At 44.6% G+C, this 20,889-nt stretch overlaps 2 protein-coding genes across 5 annotated transcripts in view; one reads left to right on the top strand and one right to left on the bottom strand.

Annotated features, from left to right (window-relative positions):
* The window catches only part of LOC8024075 (semaphorin-5A), a 238,193-nt gene extending 223,432 nt beyond the window's left edge, over window positions 1-14,761 (top strand). For 2 of the 4 annotated variants that reach the window (XM_042288927.1, XM_042288929.1), the window contains exons 19-21: window positions 6,591-6,767; window positions 10,451-10,621; window positions 12,156-14,761. In XM_042288927.1, the coding sequence (XP_042144861.1) occupies window positions 6,591-6,767; window positions 10,451-10,621; window positions 12,156-12,502 (695 nt within the window). In that variant the 3' untranslated portion in view covers window positions 12,503-14,761. The remainder of the gene's footprint in view (window positions 1-6,590; window positions 6,768-10,450; window positions 10,622-12,155) is intronic. The other 2 variants (XM_042288934.1, XM_042288931.1) reach the window with 1 other exon arrangement.
* A 76-nt stretch (window positions 14,762-14,837) lies between these two features.
* Window positions 14,838-20,335, bottom strand: LOC8024074 (CDGSH iron-sulfur domain-containing protein 3, mitochondrial). Its single transcript, XM_029975859.4, has 4 exons — window positions 20,126-20,335; window positions 18,662-18,811; window positions 16,175-16,319; window positions 14,838-15,092 (listed from the first exon to the last, which is right to left on the bottom strand). The coding sequence occupies exons 1-4, from the start codon at window positions 20,189-20,191 to the stop codon at window positions 15,049-15,051; spliced, it is 405 nt and encodes a 134-aa protein (XP_029831719.2). The 5' UTR covers window positions 20,192-20,335; the 3' UTR covers window positions 14,838-15,048.
* Window positions 20,336-20,889: the final 554 nt, after the last annotated feature.

Here is a 20,889-nt window from a genome sequence, read left to right as displayed (position 1 = left end):
GATCTCAGCGGGCGCTCACGGCTGACGCACTTCGTGTCGACAGCTCCAGAGAGTGCCACTAAAGCATATTCTGGATAGGCTGTATGAAGACAGGGCAGCTCTCATCGCATTTTCTGCGTGATTAAACACTAATTCGGCATGACACTTCATTGGCCACAAACGACAGCAAACACGGGGTAAATATCAGTTCAGAAAGGGAGCCACTTCGCGCTGCCATACCGCGAAATGGCCAAACAGCAAGCCAAACCTGCACCGAAGACCTTCGAAACACTCGGAACCGGTCGGATCCTCGAATCCGTAAACGACTGCAGAGCTGCTCGTCGGAGCCTGATCCCACTTTTCTTTTCTAGTATGCGCCGTTTTTCCGCCGCTTGGTGGCAGGTATGTCCACGGGTCATTTCTGTTTTCCGTACTTTATAAACTGCATTTGTTTCTTTTCATGATCTAAAATACTGAACAAAAACTACTTTTATAGATAATTGAAACGGTTCGCGCCACTTATATTTTGTATTTCGACTAAAAAGAAGCTTTTAGGGGCTCTGACCAGTAGTAAGCCCAGGACCAAAGACGTCACATATCGCGCACTTTCAGTACTGCGGGTCGCCCCCTTGGTGGAGGAGGTTTCCGCGTCGTCCGGTTAAAATATGATGCACTGATATTTAGTTACTCTCTCAGTGCCTGCTGGCTTGCCCGAACCCAAAAAAATGTGGAAACCGCAAAAAAGTTAGACACTTAAATATGATTGCAGGGCCCCTTTAAGGGTATGCTTACGTTTGAAATTCTGCATCAGTGGAAACAAGCCAAAATCAAGGACTTCTTTTTGTAAGCGAGTATTCAGTCAAAATTACAAGGCTTGAGTTTTTCTGTTTTTTTTTATTCAAAGCTTTTTATTTTATTTGAATTATTTCCTGTTCCCATCCAAATATAATTCCGGAGCCTACTACTACTCGGCGACAACTTTTCTTGGCAATGCAGAGGAAGTTGACAATAGCCCACGCACAGCCTTATGCAGCACTCAAAATTGGATAGAAAACACGTGCCTGTACCCTCCACTGCATTGCCAAGAAAAGTTGTCGCCGAGTATAGAGGAGGTGGCCATGAAATTTCTGGCAGTAAACTCCCACCAATATGCTGGTCACTGGAACTTTGCAATATTTTTGTTTCTGACATAGGTTTTTTTAAAGAACTTAAGTTCAGAAGACTGCATTGTTCATGTGGTGTGTTTTACGTCAAATGAAATAAATCCTTGTCAGTAAAGGTTTATAGTAGGATCAAATATATAACTTTTTTAGCAAAATACCAGGGCTATGCATTTGATTTGTGTAAGCCAAACTGCAACATCAGCTTGCAGACATCAATTGAGGCAGGAGAAGTATGACAACTCTACAAAATATAAAGAAAATTAAATTTTCTAAGGGGGGACCTTACTTCAGAAGGTCAACTTTTGAACCTTTGGCCTGCTTTGGCTTAACATGAATTAAATTTACAGCATACACTGGCAGTTGTGATGCAGAGTGCAGTGCAAAGCTTCATCTGTGTACATGACTTGTAAAAGAAATTATAGTTGTTTCTATCGGGAACACACTCACTTTGTTTTAAAAAACTATTGTTAGAAAACTTATGTAATACCCAATGTTTTTCTTCACTAGATGTGCAGCAGAATGCCTGGAGAGTGCAATTGTGGCAAAGCAAAATTTCTTAAAAGTAATTTATTTTATGCTAACATTGCAATGGAAAATCAAACCAATGTTTTGCCTTTTATGACGTCGTCGACAAAATCTTAACATCTTTTATAAAAGACATCTACAAAGTCAAAAAACAATTTCACAGTTGCATTGCCCATAAAATTCCAGTTAGGAAAAGCGATGAGTGAGTCTTTCCTTTTGTCCCATTAACAAATGATAGTTTTCCGTAAGTGAAATTTATGCCAAAAAGTGGAACGGAGAACAATGCATTCAAAGTGCTCCAACACCTCCCTTTTCTTTAGCATCAATGGACAGAAAGTAATTTATAAAAAATTAACTATGCAGTATAAACTAATAAAACTTTCTGGGAATACTCTAGATGTTGGTGGATGTAAAAATTTTATTTTTCAAAATCAACTTTTTTTTTTTTTTCTTTTGGGTAGTGTGTTTTTTTGTTTTTTTTGATAGCTACAGCTTCGTATGGGAAAGCCTGCTTATTGTATCATTCCCGACCGCCGAGCCATGCAGCCATTTACTCTGCTCCGGGTTTTGCAACAATCTTTTAATTTTATTTGATTATTTTCTATGGTGCCAGAGTGCATGTGGCTGCTCTACATATAAATCTATATATGTGAGAGTATGCCAGACTGAGTCAACCAGATTAGTGAGAAAGAGTCAGAGAAAATTCCAGAAATATGACAACTGTCAGAAAGTAGTGACAAAATTTAGTGACATATTATGCACTGGCCTCCACTATTTGGTGAAATCCTGAAATGAAGTAACACAGTAGTGTAGCCATTAATCTTTTTCAGGGTGTGAGACCTCCATGACAGGGTGATGGTTACCGTAAAGTTCCCAAAGAACGCCCACCCAAAATAAAGAGATAAATGGTGAAAAACATGGGGTGGGTTATCTTTGGGGACGCCACAGAAAAACTTTATCAAATACCGGCTACAAACTACGTGACGCGGAAACTGATACCGCAGATTGCGGACACCGCAAATTCGCGTTTCACGTTGCGATAAACACGTGGGACCCCGCTACCAACTTGCAGGTTACAGGAACCGATATCGCACGTGCAGATCGCGTACAAAAGGGCAGGAATCCGCAACAAACTCGGATGTTACGGCAACAAATACCGCAGATCGAGAACGCAGCAATATCATATTTCACGATGCAATATAGTACACGCGGGACCAACTCGCGTGGAATTGGAGATGGCACAAGCAGATCGCGTAGAAAAAGGCGGGAATCCGCTATAAACTAGCGTGTCTGACGTGCCGGTACAGCAAATTGCGCGGTTTATGGGATTCCCATCGGACATTGGGTGGCGTCCGATGGGAATAAGGGGGTGGGCGATGGTTCGGAATTTTTATCCTACAAATATTTGGCGAGAAAATCGGAATGGGCGACATCTCGGGGGCGGGCGTTCTCTCGGAACTTTACGGTAGTTATAAGGCTGGTTGTGAGTGTGTGTGTGTGTGTGTGTGTGTGTGGGGGGGGGGGGGGGGGGGTTCGACCCCCAAAACCTATGTCTACGCCACTAACACAACAAGAAAGAATGAAAAAAAAGTGAGTGTTCAGGCGAGCTGGTGATAATTAATCATTATGTAACACCTCAGATTGTGGTGCGGAAAACTTGGGAAACTTGTCAAAGTCTTTTCCTTTGACTTGAAAGCTTCTTAAGTTTTCCGCAACACAGTCTCAGGTGTTACATTAGGGTTAAGAAAAGAGAGATAAATAGTCCCAAAGGTTAAACATACACAGATAAGTCTGAATATCTATATTTTCTTCCATCACTCCGGTCAAGAGTGATGGAAGAAATTATTCAGCAAGCTGTTTGTGTAAGAAGTTTGAAAAAAAGTCTTGAAAAAGTTACACAAAACTTGTGCTGAGTTGTTATCTACCAGGTCAACTTTACAAGTGCAGCTCTGTGAAATGCATTGTATTTTGTTTAGTATATTTAGTATTTGATTTAGAGTGCTTGTTGTTATTTTGGCAAATGTTTTATATTATGCATTGTGAGTCAAGCATGTAGTAGAAAAAGCATGGCTTTTTTTTTGTCTCTTTTTACATTTTGATTTGCATGACAATAATTAATAATTTAATAGAAAAATTGCTTGAAGAAACCCATATTTGTTCTGATGGTTCTAGAAGCAATACTGTAAAAGTATCAAATTATAGATGAGGTCAGTAGCAGGTTGCATGCAATAGTTAGTATAGAGACCTGGAGCATGTGCGCAAAGATTTCCTGAATAATAGCCTAGAAAGCTTGTTGTTAATCATTGCACTAAACATAAAGAAGGAAGTATGCTTCAAAGAGTGAATAGAATATGAATAAAATTAATCCCAGGTCTAATGTCTTACCTAACTGCTCACTTCCAGCAAGATTGCCAGCCTTACGTTCGTGAATAACGCCTTGAGCAGGCCTCTAGCCCTCCAGTTTGAGCAGAACTTTGAAAACAAGGAGCCTCTAGCAGTACTGTGCTGACTAGAATGACAAGAAATATTGTGTCATGTGGAAATCACGTGTAAAAACTGCCACTAGGATTTGGACTTTCTTTTTTGTAATTTAGCACTGTTTTTCTATTATTCTCTCTTTTGTAAAACCATGTTATGGTGCGGCTAGGGCACCTTGCTGATCTAGATTGCTCGCTGCGTGTAAAGCTGCTGCAGTCAGAAAAATCTAGTTTGTCTGCATCTTTCTCACCAGCCTACAAAAGCTGCAGGTGTGAACCGCCAGTGGAGAAGGATCCCAATGGGTACAAACTCATACTGCGGAAGCATCTTTAAAAAGCTTTCACTCAGTACCAGCCTTAGGGGTGGGCGACCTGGGCATCAATAGACGCCATCAATAGGGGGCGCCGCCGCGCCCCCCTATCAAACTTTATTTTTTGTTTTTTTGCTTTATTTGAGCACAGCTCCCAAAACGATGCTACATGCTCGATCGCCGTTCGTTTTTGGAACGCGGTTCTCGGCTGGATGTTACAGTGACTACATTTTTTAATGTTCCGGTGGGCTACATTCCAGTCAGGCATAGTAAAGTGCAGGAGGGGTTTAAACTGCAGTAGGATGATTCTGTCTAAATAAAACTTAATCTGAGGAGGAATGTGATGGACAAGCACACATGGAACACCTTGTGCACCTTTAGTAATACTATACTCTAAATTTGTCTTTAATGGACAAGACAGAAGAGGTAAGCAGGACACGGCTTTTTTTTTTTGCATAATATTTTAGATTAGTAACCAGCTACCTGGTAGCCCACGTAGCTAGCTATCTTACAAAATTGACCCACTTTGTTTCTGGTACACCAAGAGAGATATACCTTCCAACTTGTATGCTTCACGGTGCTGAGGTGCTGCATTGCTGAGAAGAGCATTTGCTAATGGGGTCTTATGAGTTGACAATAGGTTGCTACATCAACATTTAAGCTCATGCTCTGACAATTAGAATGGTGCTTTTGCTCTGCTTTCACAATCTCAATACTTTGCTATGGCTTTTCTGCGTGCTGCATGGCTTCAACACACATGGGCATGTTGAAAACTTGAAACTTGACTCTTGCATGCAGTTTATCTTGTTGCACTACACGTATCATCTAAAGACTTGTGTCTCTTTTCTTATTGTGGTTTTGAAAATTGCATGGTGAAGGTGAACCTATCTTGAGCATTGTGCTCTTAAACATTCTAGAATATGAATGCTGACTGCTTCTAGAAACTACTGGCAGCTCTTCAAATAAAGAATGAAGGACATAAATTTTACATAAAGCTTATTTATTAAAAAAATTTGGACTAGTACTGTGACTCAAGCATGTCAGAGTAGGTAATGAGGGGAAAATAACTTGCGTAGGATATAATTATGAAACTTCAATAGGTTTTACATAAAACACAATCATAAAAACCAGAAGGTTGGCCATATATAAGAACAGAGGTTGCATCTCCTATGCTGCTGAACTGTAAGTGCTTTCAGAATGCATCCGCTCAGAAGAAGTGAAAATCAATTGCCTCTGCATTCAGTCTATTGAAATTGCATGTGCAGACACGACAGGCACAGGAATTAACATTCCACCATTTCAAAAAGTGCGAGGCCACGCCACATCATTGGCTCACTTTCACGCAACTTTTTCACCTTGAGTCAAATTGGTTTTGCTAACAAATCTCCGATGGCAATTCCAGGCATACATAACCTAATTCTGTAGCAGTCAACATTTTATTCTGCACCTTGCAGCTGATCAATCAACAAAACAATCCTTAAAGATTTTTATGTCATTTCCCACGAGCACCTGCTCTCGTTCGTATTTCTATTTAATTTTCAAGACACAAAGTGGAGAGTATCCTCTATTAAGACTTTGGTTTGAGCTAGTTGGCTCATAATGATATAAAAGGTCAAAAGTGCAAAACAACAAGGACGAAGAAGAAAACACATATGATACATGCAGGCGCTAACTTGCAACTGATATTTTATCCCAGTCAGTCAAACCAGCGCCCATGCATGAATAAAGTTGCCACTCATGCCTCCACTTCAGATTTTAAAAAAAGTAAAATCAGTTGCATGCTAGCATTTGTCTGTCGTGTGTGCTTTCTTTTTCGTCCTTGTTGTTTTGCGCTTTTAACCTTTTGAATCAGAAATCCTCCACTTTGTGTCTCGGAAATTAAATGGAAATATGAAAGAGATCTCGCACTCGTGGGAAATGGATAAAAAATCTTTAAGGCTTCTTTTTTTTATCAATCCTAGCTCTGTCCACGTTAAATCGCAGCCACGTTGCATGCGCGGTGCCTGCCCGCATGCCTGTTTCTTTGTCCCTCTGTGTGCCCGAAAGACCCTTTCGTCTCTTCCTTGGGTGGTGGCTTTACTGTGGCGTTCCCTTGCCTTCTCTCCCCGCACCCCTCTGTCGCCTCCCTCTCCAAGGCTTCTGGTCCTGTTGGTCCGAGTATAGCGAGTGTTCCGTCACGTGCGGTGGCGGGGGCACCAAGTCGCGCACCCGCACGTGTGTGAGGGAACCCGGATCGGGCACAGAGTCCGGAGCGTGCGAGGGGGAGGCCACGCAAGTGGCCCCCTGCGACGCGGCCCCTTGCCCCACCCCCCGTGAGTATGCCCCATAGGAAATTTAAGCACTTGGGGGTGTGAAACTGCCATAGTAATGCCCCCCGGGGGGTGGCCAACCTTACCCATCTCTTGGCACGCACATGCGCGACGCAATTGCTAGAAACATGCTATCGCTGGTTTGACTCTTTTTTGCAGCGTTGGTTATTAGTGGTTCATTCCCCGGTTTTTCGACGGCGTGAGCATAAAATAATTTATTCATCAACAACATATTGACGCTAAATCAATGCCACGTCATTTCAATATCAGATCACCGTAGGACGCACGATTGGCACCGTACAGCACCGATCATGCTTTTTTTTTTTTTTTCGACGGCGTGAGCATAAAATAATTTATTCAACAACAACATATTGACGCTAAATCAATGCCACGTCATTTCAATATCAGATCACCGTAGGACGCACGATTGGCACCGTACAGCACCGATCATGCGCTGTCTAAACACATCATGTCGTGTGATCGTCGCACAATCTTTTTTCTCGTGACTGAATGGGCATCATTCAAAAATGTCATTGGAACTTTGGGCCCACTCTGAATAAGCCACGCCTAGATTTTGGTGGTGCATCATTGCACTGAAAGTGTTTCTAGTTAATGTACAAGTCTTTGGCTTTGTATGTGCAATCAACTGCTCAAACTTCCTAATTTGCAACTATATCCTGAAATTATATCATCTTTCATTCCTTTTCCTTGTCTCAGAAATTACTTTTGAATACTGCCAAAACTGTCAAAATCGACTCTTTTTTTTTTTGCTTGAGAGGGCCTCCTTCTCTTTGAAAATAAACATGAAAAGCTTATTTGTAAGTTCTGTTAGAGGTTCATAAAGAATGACCGCCGCTCGGATACCAACTACAAGTATAACAAAATGTTAAGTGTACAAGAAATTGTTTTTATAAAACTGCCATGTCACCGTGAATTTTGACTGGCTCGACTGAGAGTGGAGGGGCCAAATGAGAACACCCCCTATCGACAATGGCATATCTAGCAGCAGCTTCTGCCCCTACAGCATACTTTGGTAGAAGTTTTGTGATCAGAAGCGTACTGAAGAACTAGTGTAAGGCAATGCCCAGATGTGTAGCAGATTTATAGGTGAAAACGTTAAATGTTTAACCAGGGACGGCGCCAAAGGGAGGCGAGGGGTGGCGGGCGCCTCCCCTTAAATTTGTCCTGCCACCCCAAAAATATGCCAGCCTTTACACCCCCCCCCCCCCCTCGCACTAATTTTCGCGCGCAGACCCGCATACGCTACATGGCTCGTCATTTTCCTAATTTCCTCGTCCCATAGAAAAGGCACTGGCTTGAAGGATAGCCAGCCTGAAGAGGTCTCATACCGGACGTTTCGAACTTTTTCGTGCCGTCCGCTTTATTTCCTTTACGCACCCCGTGAAGAACGATGCATGAATATTTGTATGGCTTGCCGAAGCTAAGGTGCGTCGCCTACCACTCAATTTCTCTGTCGCCAACCATAAAATACTTCCTGAAAGTAGCTTCACCCAAATGATTACTCGGAGAGACTTGAAATCCCATCTGCACTGCACCGTCGCTTCGTACCTGCCAGACAAAGGAACTCAAGGGCACTGTTCATGTTCCGACCGAGGAAATCTCCCAAAGTTCTGACACGCTCGGGCCGAATGCGGGTTCCCAAGGGGCGGCTTTGATGTGTCTAGGTCATCCTGCTTATTTCAAGTCTCTATGGGGTCCTTGAAGCAACTTTGGTGAGCCTGGCGGTTCGAGAACTGCCATGCTCCCATCATTAGTGACCCTGGGGCAGGCACAGAGTCCCTTCGAGGGACTATCCCTCGAGGTTGGAGGAAAGCTGAAAGTGTTTCTGTTTTGTTTTTTTTGTTTTTTTTTTTGGGGGGGGGGGGGGGAGGAGAGGAGAGAGAAAGAGAGAGAGGGGGGGAGAGAGGGAGGGAGGAAAACAGTGGAAGTGCTGTATTTTGACAGAGGGCTATCGAAACTGGAAGAAAGCTCTTCAGAGGGAAGGAGGACTACGATGCCACTCCAACAGTGCGGCACGCAAGATGTCCCAAACATATTGGCTTCCTTCAAGGAGATGAAGAAAAGTGGCGCGGCTAAACAGTCGCCGTGTACCTTTGCCAGGCGTATTCAGCAAAGAAGGGAGAATCGTCACTACATCTACATGATCGCTGACGTGCTCCGGTTTTAGGGGACTGCCTAAAGAGCAGATGATGAGTCACGACAAGCGTGAGCGTGCTTATTTAGTATTGCGGAATGTAAACATGCCTGAATATTTTGCAGGTGAAATGCTACATTAACCAGAGTTGTACATAGGCTGTAAAATAATGAAATAAACTGAGCTGATTTCTATTAAAAACTCCCTAAGTGCCAAGTTATCGTCCCTGGATATTTGTTCTTTTAGTCGGATCGAAAGCTCATGCCTCCCCAAAAATGCCGTGCGCCTCCCTACTGCCCCCTCACTAAGAAAAGCCTGGCGCCGTCCCTGTGTTTAACATGGACCCACATGAGTAATATGCAGATGAAAACAAGAAAACGAAAAATCTAAAAAAACTCCTTCAAAATGTTAGCATGGCAAATGCCACAGACGTACAAAAAAACATTGAAAAAAGTAATCAGGAATATGAAGAAAAAAAGAAAAGTTGATGCGGTATTTACCTGTCTGTTTTTTTGTGACAGTTAAAAAATATTAGAAAAATGCCATTAAGGCTAATGTCAGTCCAAGGTTAAAGCAATGGCATAATAACCCCCCCCCCTCCCCCCCCCTCCCCCCCCCCCCTGTGCTTCCCGGTTTACTGGTTGCGAACTCGATCTCGGGAAGTGAATAGGGGGGAGGGAAAGGGGGGCTAGGCTACAAAAGACTTACCGTAGAATACCATGCATCCGCCCATACCACACTAAGCACCCATACCCAAATTTGTAAGATCTAAGGAAATATGCACAGTACATTGATATGTAAAATTGATGACCAGACAAGCGCCCATCCCCCATTTTTTCGCGATTAATTCTAAATTTTGAGTGGGCGCTTGCTCGGTATTGTACGGTAAGGGCCCCGGGTGCCAGATGGCCTAGCTACACCACTGGGTTGAAATCTTTCTTTACATGAGTTTATATTAGCCTGTTACCGATCACGAATTCAAAAAACGGAAACCATCCTTCATCACCCCTATTGTAGAAAACTTCCTGGGCTGGTGGTGAAAAAAAAAAAAGATTTAGGTTAGATCTTTTAGCTGGCGCACAGGTTCGTCTGCCAGTCTGGTGAACCATAAAGCTGTACCAGTGACTGTGCCTGCTTATCATGCGATTGCCTGTGTTTTAGGTTGTACAGTGTACACAAAGGTTGTAGAGCTTGCATACAAAGTGGGGGGCCTGACACTGCTCTCAGGCTAATGCAACATAGAGGTTAGCTTGCCTCTGAACATGTGTAAACTACTAAGCAGCCACCGGCAGCCACTATCTCGGTTTCCAGAGTTGATGTTCAAAAGGACCCACACCTTCAAAGAAATTCCCTTTCTATTTTAGTTTGATATGACAGCCAGAACTTTTGGTTAGAAAAGAGAAACTAATTTCAGGCAATTGACACCTGTATGTATACTTGCCTGTGTTTCTACAGTATATTGCATGGGAGTAGCGAGTGTGTGGAATACATACAGCAGTCGTCATGGTGCCTCTGGTCTCGCTGCCTGCAGGTCCCCCTACCGCGGAGGATGAAGAGTGGACTGAGTGGTCCGTGTGGTCGCTGTGCGACCACAACAACGAGCAGCACAGGCGCAGGACCTGCACCGTTTTGGATCCCAGCCCCGAGCAGTGCAGAGGGTCCACCCGTGAGAGCCGCATGTGCATCGCCGGCCAGGACAGCAGTGAGTCCACACATCATCACGTCCACTGGCTAGGCTCGTTATACAAGATAAAGTCAGTGGCTGCCTCGATTGTTATTTTCGTCCGATAAACTGCACAGAAGCGGTACTATAGTATCACGCACCACTAATAAAAAAATTGGTTCTCAAATGGTGGGCTGCACTTCTGCGGAGGGTACTTAGCCGATGCGAGGAAGAGCAGAACGTTTGAGTTCAGTTGCCAAGACATTTGCAAGCACCTAGGTTACGACACAGATATGGGGACATTTGGTCTCTGGATCGAAGCAGATAAGAAAAAGGCAGGACAATCTTCTTAGGGTCCCAGCCTAGAGGAACAGCATCTCGGAAAAAATAACAGTATCCCTCCACTTTTTTGAGACGGTGCCAGTACACTAGGCCAGAAAGAAACCTTTAGCTCGATGCCAGCAGTAGATTTAATGCCACTACAGTCGCCGACAGGACGAGACGGCAGGGAGGGGTCGCAGTTGTCCCGCCTCCCGGGCAAGCTTCCTGCCTTCGATAACGCTTGGGCGTCTCGTACGCCTGGAGTGCACATGTGCAGACAAAGCACGGCGAAAGGCAACGTGCCTGAGCTTGAGTCCGGGCATTCGAGAGAGGCACACTGCAATTCTCACGTGCATCGTGCTTGCATGCCTGGGTTCGAGTATTGCACCCTTACGCCGCCATTTATTGGGCTGCCTCCTTAGACTGCAACGATAGACACTTTTCAAAACTCCGTTGAGCAACACCGGCGGTTGCCATTTTTTTGAGCACAAAGCGTGCGATTTGGCTCATCAAATGCCATACTCGTTCTTGACACAAGCCGAGCAGAGTTCACGCCGAAGGACGACGCAGTTTTCGTGCCCAAACATTGGGAGACTCGGACAAGCTAAAAGATGGCGCTCACTTTTGAAAAGGGTCTATTAGCCCTCGGTATGCTTCGCTGCAAAGCAGACGCTAGGGTCTCTTCTACAAAAAGGTGGCTTGTTGTAAGAGTCGGTACGTGCAGTGTGTCTAAATAAATTTTACAATGTCTTTATCGCCGCAAATATAAACGGCACATTTTCGAGCGCTCCTGCGCATCTTTGAGCGCTCATTCTCCGCCCTACCGTAACACTAGTGGTCCAAACCAGATGCCAAAAGTTTTGCAACCAGCCGTTATCTCATTCAAAAGTTACACAAGCGATTTTCGGAAAATTTCAACGGGGAAAATGGGGCTCGTTGTCGGTGACTGGCGCCATCCAGCTCCATGTATTCAAGAATTCCGTCAGCCACCATTTTCCCACCAAAGAGTTTCAGAATATTGCTAATAACTTTTGAACAAAATAACGGTTCCTTCTGCAACTTCAGCATCTGGTTTGGATTGCTAGCACTACATTTGGGCGGAGAAAAAGCGTTCAGCGACGTGCTATTCATTTTTGTGTTGGAAAAACCTTCAAAATTTTTTGGGGGGACATCCCATACAATGCGATCGACGGTGGGTGCGATGCACTAAAACACGTTTTCTTTCTCCACCCTCCCTCCTCATGCCCCGCAGTTGCCAGCGTGCCCCGGATGCAGGAGACGCGCGAGATCTCCACGGGTATCAGGGTGGAGCACCTGGTGGGTGCCTGCATCGCCTGCTTGGCCCTGGGGGCCCTGGTGGGGGCACTGGGGACTTACCGCTACGCCAAGCGGAGGGGGGGCCGAGGGGCCGGCGGCATTCCCAAGCACCTGGGCACGCCCCTGGTGCAGGCCGAGGGGAACACCTACGTTCCCCCGTCCCAGTTCAAGAACAACTTCTCCACGCTCACGAGCACCACATCACCCAGCAAGTTGCAGCGAGAAGCCACCATCAAGAGGAATGGCTTCAGGGCGCAGCTGCAACTGGACCAAAACTTCTAAGTGCCTCGCGTACCGGCATCGGACGCAATATGCGGCGCGGGACGACGGTGCTTTTCCAGCGTGCACTGCCGGAAGCCGGTTTAAAACATGGAACGTTTTGAACTGGAGTGAAACAAAGAAGCCTGCCTGTGGTACGCGGTGAAGCGTTGACACGGTTATGTTGGTAGAACATCATTAATGATTTTACGAGACACGAGCCAGCAGAATGGAATGCCACCTCGAAGATGGAAGAAAGTCCAGCTCACCGACTTTGTGGTGCTTCCGACTTTATACTCCGGCGGAGGTGAAAGAGGCGTTGAATCAGCGGGACAGATAGTTTTAGCTTCTTTCGTGCATGTGTGTGTGTGTGTGTGTGCGTGTGTGCGCATTTCTTAAGAGCAGCTAGGAGTGAAGATTATCCACATGAAAGGACAGGAGATGAATTAAGGGTAAAGACAATTGCGTTCACTGGACTGGCGAAATCATTCGGAGGTGTCAAATGAATTGGCCAAGCATCGATGTGTGTGCATACATATGTTTATCCAGCTGCAGGTTTGAATGTGGTAAGACCCAATAGTGCCTGGATATTCTTCCATTTCTACATATGTATAGTGTGAAATGGTGCTGCATACTTCGAACAGAATGTGTCTTTTGGACTGCCATGAACAGCCAGTGGGTGAATGTGAAGCAGCAGTAGCAAGATTCAATGTACAAAGAGAGTGAGAGATAGAGAGAGAGACAGACTTATTTTGGAAGTGTAAGCCACACTAAGTCAGCCGGCAGTGTGAAATGTGAAATATACATGTTTTGATTGCCAGTCTGAGAAGATGGGACCAAACACTAAGATCAAGAAGCACTGCCAAGATGTGCATTTATGAACAAAATGATGTGTATTTGCAATTCTGACCTCCCCCACCTTGTCCTTACGAGAGATTTAAAAAAGACAAGTTTGGAAATAGATGTTTGTTTTGAAAGTTAATACCCACCTCTCTTGGACGTAATCGTTCTGGAAAGATGAATAAGGGGTGCTAAGATTCGGGTAAATGTGGTGACTAAGGTATGTCGTGTTTCTATGGGTGATAATCGATCCGACTAACAAATCGTTGTGTTCGTGGTACAGCTTCAAATCATTAGGGGTGTGCGAATAGTGGTTCGAATCGAATAGCACAACGTCATTTATAGTCTTTGCGGTGCAAAGGAAAGCCGATGCAACCTGCTCTCTTTGCGCTGTTGATGGTAGGGATGACACTGTGCTATTCGATTCGAACCACTATTCACACACCCCTACAAATCATGTCCGTAATGTTGCATAACCGTGGTGGTTTCATTCCATTGTCTGTCATTTGTTTCCTAGCCGACTACAGCGCTATACTTGCGAAAATCCATTGAAGTAATTGATAATGCAGTTCAAATTCACAATGCAAGTCGGTAATAAGTCAAACTCCATCTGATCACCAGGTTAGGTATATATGTACTGTCAATGACATCGCTAGTTAGGCAGGCTTTTAGAATGCTGAAGCTACTGTACTTTTTCCTTGCTTATTTTATATGGGGTTTGTAGATAGAGTAACCTGGATGCGACCTACTGAACAAAGTTTCTGTATATAGAAGGCTGTAAATATTCAGTGTAAATCTGTCCTTGACTGTACAGACCTCGCTCAGTGCAAGCAAAGTAAATGGATGTGGGAGAGACAAACAAATGACAGTTTACTCATTCAAAGTGCCAAAAAGAAAGTTGCCTATTTTTGTATTCTTTCTTTAATCTTTCTTCCAAATAATGCCTTTTGGCTAATGAAGGAATAATTTGATAAAAAATATATGTTAGTGCACCATACATTTACACCTGAGCCACTAGCTCACCTGCATCTTTTCTCGGTCATAGTGCATTCTGCATTTGTTTTAAAACTTTATCACAAAGTAACGAGTTTAGACTAGAACGAAATCTTTGTAAAGTGAATTTAGATCACGGAGGCTGTGAACCCCCAGAAATTGCAGCCCGATGGAAGTGCGTGCCGAATTCTGTTATATAAAGCATAAACTTTTCTCAGAGAAAGATAAGTCACAATATATGTTTTCATAAAGTATCATAAGGAACCCTTCCTGAATGTTTTCAGACATTTTATGCTGAACCATAACTTCAAGACTGTTACACAAGATGCACGATGTCATCGTCGACTGCCCTTTGAAATATGTTCAAATTGTAGTTCGATTTGTTTTGTTTTTTTGTTTTTTTACTATTGTGAGTGTGCCTTAATAAAGTATAGTGAAGACAATGGTTCTCTGTTACTCGTCGCCACTATTATGCTCAAAACCTTCACCAGAATAACGCAAAACTATTAGACAAACAAAAAGGCTCTTTCAGAAACGGATGGAAAATTTAATGATAGTTCATCTTTCTAAAAAAACAGTCTATAAATTGTCCATTGCTCAGTAGCAGTCGAGTGCTGTAAGATGTCATGGTGTGGCTGCTGCTCTTCAGAGAACTTCCTACGAACTTGCTGCTAAGCAGAACATAAATGCTGTCGAGCAGTACCGTGCACAGTATCCTAGAGGTCTACAAGTCTGCTTCAGAGCTTGATCTTCAGGGATGAACGAATGGATTCAGGTATGACTGAAAAGAAAATGTGAGAAATTCATGTTTTAATAGCCTCCGCGGAGACTTTTTTTCTAATCTTCGTAGTATGTAGTATAAGAGTTTTGGAAAGGTTGATTTAGTTCAGGAGAACTTGTTTCTTTCGCTCAAGCTCATCAAGCGAGCTTACAAAATGTGAAATCTCTTCACAAGCATGATTCACGAATGTCGATTTTACCAGGGTGTTAGCATCTCTTGCGGATTATCGCAAGTTTGCATCCCCAACAGTTTACCACACCAGACTTTCGTTATATAGAACTAGTGACGCATGCAACCCATACATTTTTAATAAAAATGCATCACAAGAGAGTTCATGTGGGACAAGACCGACGCAAAAGAGACCTCGTCAGCCTAACTGGCCAAGTGACATGCTCACGTGATGTTATCGACGTGACCAAGTCACATGATGTGTAGCCAGAGGAGGTACCAATGTTAACGACCCCATAGCTAAGGTTTCGTGTTTCCGTTTTTTTTTTTTTTTAATTATAATCTGGGGGTGTTATTTTGGGGGGGGGGGGGGGGGGGGGTTTCTCTTAGATTTTGTTTTTCAGTATTGATTTTTAGGGTCAGTCGAAAAGTAGGGGTCTGCAGGGCTCATCGAAAATAGGACACGGGATCCACCAACCTCCAGGGAACTTGGAAAACGTCCCCAAATAGTTAAGAGAAGAAACGAGATATGCGGTTCCATAGCAAGAAGCCTCATGTTCGTTTGAGGCTGTGTTCTGGGTGAACAGAAAATAAAGCTATAGATAAAGATTTTTTTTTAGAGAAGCTAGGGCAGCTCCAATTGGAGGTTTTCCCAGTTTCCACGATTTTGATAAAACTGGATTGGGAGTTAATTTTCAGGGTTTATCGGTATTTACCAAAAACATGGAACCCCCACCCACAACGTTTTCACATATAGTACAAATATTTCGTCGGGGGTGACCGTAACGGGCAACAAGGTTTCTCTTTTCAAGATTGGTAACCTGAATTTTGGCCTCTACTTGGTGCTTAATTATTCTTTTTCAGTTTACCGGCTTCAGGAACGAAAAGAAAATATAGGGACATATGATACTTACATGTCTTGACATGCGTCAAGTCGCAGAAGGGTCTGTTGTTTGTCTGTTTGCAACGGCACAACAAATACTTCTTAGTCGTATCCACGGTGAAGTGAACTGGCCCAATACCGATGTCTTTACCCTTGTGACTGCCATCGCAAAAGGGCTGCAAACAAAATGGTACTGTAAGCGACAGTACACTTAAGTGCTTAAAATTTCACGAATTTGCCAAGGTTCCACGTTTTAGAAAATTTTTTCAGGAACGAAAGTTTCCAACTGGGGTGTACTGTTTTATGAATCCTACACACTGTTGCTGCGAACGAAGGGGGAGCAAAATTGCAGCATGCTGAAATTTAAACGCTGGTCTTATCTCCGGCTGCAAACTCTACCACACCGCCGATACCTTCTTGTAGGGGCCACCATAAATGGCAGACGGTCGCATCTGCTATAACTATGCATGTAGTTATAGCAGACGCTATATGTTTACAGGATTGCCTTTCCATGTCTAAAATCGACTAGATTCATGCCTGCCATAAAACAATTGAAACTGCAGAATTTATGCCATGTCTCTCCTATCTGCAAGTAGTGAAACAACAAATGTGGCAATGCTTGTTTTTTTGTTTTGTTCTTTGAAATGTGGTCAAATAGTGTTTCCTGGCTCGAGCTTTTAGCGTCTGCATCTTGATTTTTGCCGTTTTTTTTTTTGTTTTTTTTTTGTTTCCTGTGATTGCACGCAGCACCAGAACAGGCACGCTGCTACCAATGTGACAGTACGAGAAGCGCAAGTTTGTACAACAGTGCACTAGAATATGGGGTAGTGTAGAAACCGCTGTAGCTTGGCAATGGGAGCTTGTGAGGCCGTGCGTGTAGGCAAAACGCGCAGCACTGAACTCGTAAGAATAGTAAAATATGCTTGCATCTCACCGAGTTTGACTGAGAGTGCATCAAGCGTATGCAACTGTTCGCAACACCTTTCTGTTTTTTAATCTTGTGCATTCGTTGCATCTGTGAGCTGAACATACTATCCTCATTCCCTGTTTGACCGGAATATGTTTCGAATTTGGTGTGTTCTTCTGATTGTGCGGATGGTGGATGCGTTGAGGTAGCGTCAAATTGCCGTTCGCAAGACGGCGACAGAACAGCTGCTGCTGCTCCTATGGCTGGCTGCCAAATGCGCTGCACAGACATAAAGGGAGAGAGGACAGCACCTTTTTTATGTTCCAAAAGACAAAGTTGCAAAAGACGTATGGAAAAGGAATTTGCAAAGAAAGGGTAAACGTGTCGAAGAAACAGCGCTGTCTGCAAGCTCCGTTTTGAAGCCCATTTCATCCTTCATGATTTTTTTCACAACTTGAACTACCGAATGGCACCTAAATTCTGTATTCTTCCGCCTATCACCGCACACACGCACAACCTTACTATTGCTGCTCCGCTGTCAACGCCTGTCGAGATCTACACCACGCGCCTCATGCAAGCCACTCCTGTTCCAACACCACCCCGTATTCTAGTATACTGTATTTGTGCTATCCATTACTGGTAAACAAGTCGCTTTTCGCAGAGTCTCCTCGGGCGGTCTGCTGGTGATTGAGTGCATCTCCCTCCAGCAGCTGAAATCCTCACAAGAGGGATTTTGGGGTCACATGACCTACTTCATGGGGACAGGGTGTCTATAAAAATTACTCTGCATCAACTATTTTCTGCTACATTGTCAAGGCTAGCTTAGCTTCCACAGAGCTGCAGCTCGGCACCGCTGCAAGAGCATGTGGCTCGTCTTGCATCTTATCCGCACGCACCTTTGTGCAAGAAAGACGCTGAACGAAGTGACGCGCGCTCAAGTGGCTTTGACAGCATAGAGCTCTGTTGAAGTAGCACCGGCCTCGAATATGCGGCACAAAATAATTTGATGCCGAGACAAGCGAATGGCTGCCGTAATTCCGCTCTTGCCTCGATTATTCAAGTCCACTTATTTTCGGGAAGGTCGTGTTAGGTGAGAATTAAAGAAAACGACAGGCAAGGCCTAGGTCTTCTGAGTGGAACTGGCTGCAACGCTAGACACTTTCTGCATTCTGGGCCAGTCATGTGACCAGAAAATTTGTGTTGCGGCTATTTTAGCAGCTGGAAGAGATAGCCGCATCAATCTGCAAACCGTCCCTGGGCAACACAGGAGCCCTATCGCAGGCACCTGTGGCACTGGTTTCAATGGAAAAAGGACTGGTCATGCTAACAAAGAAAATCAAGATTGTCTTTCTGAGGACATTGCTCGTACAGACATTTCTTATTTGTGCTTTAATTTTTAATCCAGGTAACATCACATGCTTAAACTTTTGCATTGGATCATCATCATTCGCGTGGAGTCCCAGCTTTCCGCGATCTGCAGTTTATGTATGCGGGCCAAACAGCAAAGTTTCATTTTCTATATCAAAGCCTGTAGTCGGAAAAAACAATGAGGACAAGTAGCTCGCAGGGCTTTTACCTAAAGCCCCTGCTTGCTGTTCAGAATGATATTACCTGTTTCTTGCTCAGGCCACAAGCACACCAGGCATATTTCTTGCCTCCTTCGAGCTGCACAAACGTTGGAATGCGCTTGTAGATCACTCCTTTCTTCACTGGACTCCCAGGTGCTGGCGGCGCTGAAGACGCCGCACTGTGGCAACGTGCCTAGGAACGATAAACATAAAAAGGGACTATTGATACCAAGGACAGACCAAGTCACTGAATTAAGACGGCAAGTTGGGCCAGTTTGTTAGGCTTTCTTGAAGTTAATATATGCCAAAAGACAGAAACAGAAGAACAGAGATGCAAACAGGACATGTCCTGTTAACACCTATTTTCTGCTGTCCCTGTCTTTTTGCATTTTAACTTCAAGACAAGTCAACAAGCTGATGAAAAATAAAACGTGAATGGTGAACGAACAAGATCCTTTCGCATTTCAGCACTGTTAAGATAGGAAAACCGTAGGCAATGTGACAGAAGTGTCGTTCTACTTAGCCAATAAAAATGTGAGTGCCGGCAGCCGACATAGCACCCCGGGAAAACAATTCCCGGCAATGCCCTCTCATTGGCTCGTTACATATGGGACATCCGGCCGCCGTACACTGGCATTTTTGAAGAGAGGCATGCGTGAGCACATCTTTCATCGACGGTGAGCGCACGCGCTCGCATACCTTTGATCGCATTGCCACAAAACAATTTTTACTGCAATCGCGCGCGCGCCACCACTATTTGCGTACGCTGCCACCTCGCCTGGTTTGCAGGGTGAAAGAGGGGGGGAAAGGGGGAGGCTTAGGTTATGTTATGTAGTCTTTCAGTGTTGAACGTTGTGGGCTTTAGGTGTTCTCAGATTTGCTTTTGCTCACCAGAGTTGCCATCTCAGGCATTTACGCCTGCTTAGCTCCTACAGAGCGCCACTGAGTGTCGCATGCGCTGCTTTTAGGGGATGACGTTTTAGCGAATTGACGCTTTAGCGAATAACGGGGGCATGTGTTAACCCAACCCCAACCCCAACTCCAACCCCCCCTCCCCCCCCCCCCCCCCCCCCACCACACACACACACAGTCTAAGTTTACACCTCTTGGCGGCAACAGTCTGCGGCGGCTCATTACAAAATGTTAACCACTTGGCCCACCCGTAAACGCCCCTTTGTGGCGGCCGACTATTTGCTAAAGCGTAATTCGGTGAAACATCGGCGTTCGCTAAAACCTCATTCGATCAAGTGCGTGCCTCCCGGCACGAGCAGTGTCTAGATATGCCGGCAGTAGTCACGTGACTGTAACCAGCCAATGGGGGACAACTGCAGGCAATAATCTCGTTTTTGGGCTGTTGTCCCGGCTGGTGGAAAAATATCCACGTACTTTAATCTGAAAGCTAATCAGTGAAGCTCGAGCGAGCTAGCGAATGAACGACGCGGTGGTGCGCCAGAGAGACTGTAAAGTAGTGATAGTGACCGCCGACAACAGTTTCCAATTAACATACCAATTGGAGCTGTCTGGAAGCCAGATCAAGTCTCAGTTTCGACGCCACACTTGCCAGAGACGACATGTTTCACTTCGCTCGAATGGTTCGGATACCGCAACTACAACTTAACCACTTAACTACCGCAAGCTGCAATGTTGCTGCCACCACGGTCACAAGTGGCTCACTACTGGCCAGCCACCAGCCAATGTCAATGGATTTTTAAAGGGCGAATGTCGAAAGAAATGAAGTTTATACGTGCTCTAGATAAGCACAAGGAAAGATTTGCCACTTGACTAAATTGGGTGGCTGCTTGCGCCATCTAGCCAGCATGTTTTCGTTTTTAGCATGAGTTTCCTGATGTTCCTGAACGCTGAACGCCTCATGCACAGTGAACGGGCTCGTGAGTTTCGCATGTGCGCGCAGCCAAGGCATGGCGGAAGGTGAGGAGCGCGTGCTCTAGGCTGGGCGTCAGAAAGCGACGCACTGCGCACTTGTTATCTTGAAATAAATGTTAGAGCACACCACGAGCTGGTGTATATTAAACATGATTAAAAAAACCGAGACTTCAGGTAATGACACATACACTGAAAAGTGTATGTGTCGTTACCTGCAGTCTCGGGGTGCTCGGGGTTTTTGAATAATGTTATCTAGCTTAGTTTTCAATCATGGACTTGTCAGGGTGTTTTTATGGTCACCAAAATCCTTGATGGTCACTCACAGGATGAGTGACCATCTCATCCTGACGAGCACTGCCAGGGAGGTCTTATACTTGTCCCACCTAC

Source organism: Ixodes scapularis, unplaced genomic scaffold (genome assembly GCF_016920785.2).
Source record: "Ixodes scapularis isolate PalLabHiFi unplaced genomic scaffold, ASM1692078v2 PGA_scaffold0__279_contigs__length_252992795, whole genome shotgun sequence".
In the NCBI taxonomy this organism is placed as follows: domain Eukaryota; kingdom Metazoa; phylum Arthropoda; class Arachnida; order Ixodida; family Ixodidae; genus Ixodes; species Ixodes scapularis.
Note: the sequence above shows the minus strand (reverse complement) of the source record. Positions and strands in the feature narration are given on the sequence as shown.

Excerpts from the sequence above, each read along its gene's own strand:
- LOC8024074 (XM_029975859.4), bottom strand. The coding sequence starts at position 20,191 with ATGTCGTCTCTGGCAAGTGTGGCGTCGAAACTGAGACTTGATCTGGCT. Across the intron at positions 18,812-20,125 it reads CTTCCAGACAGCTCCAATTG|GCACGTTGCCACAGTGCGGC; the intron begins GTATGTTAATTG and ends TATCGTTCCTAG. Across the intron at positions 15,093-16,174 it reads CTTGACGCATGTCAAGACAT|TCATACCTGAATCCATTCGT; the intron begins GTAAGTATCATA and ends TTTTCTTTTCAG.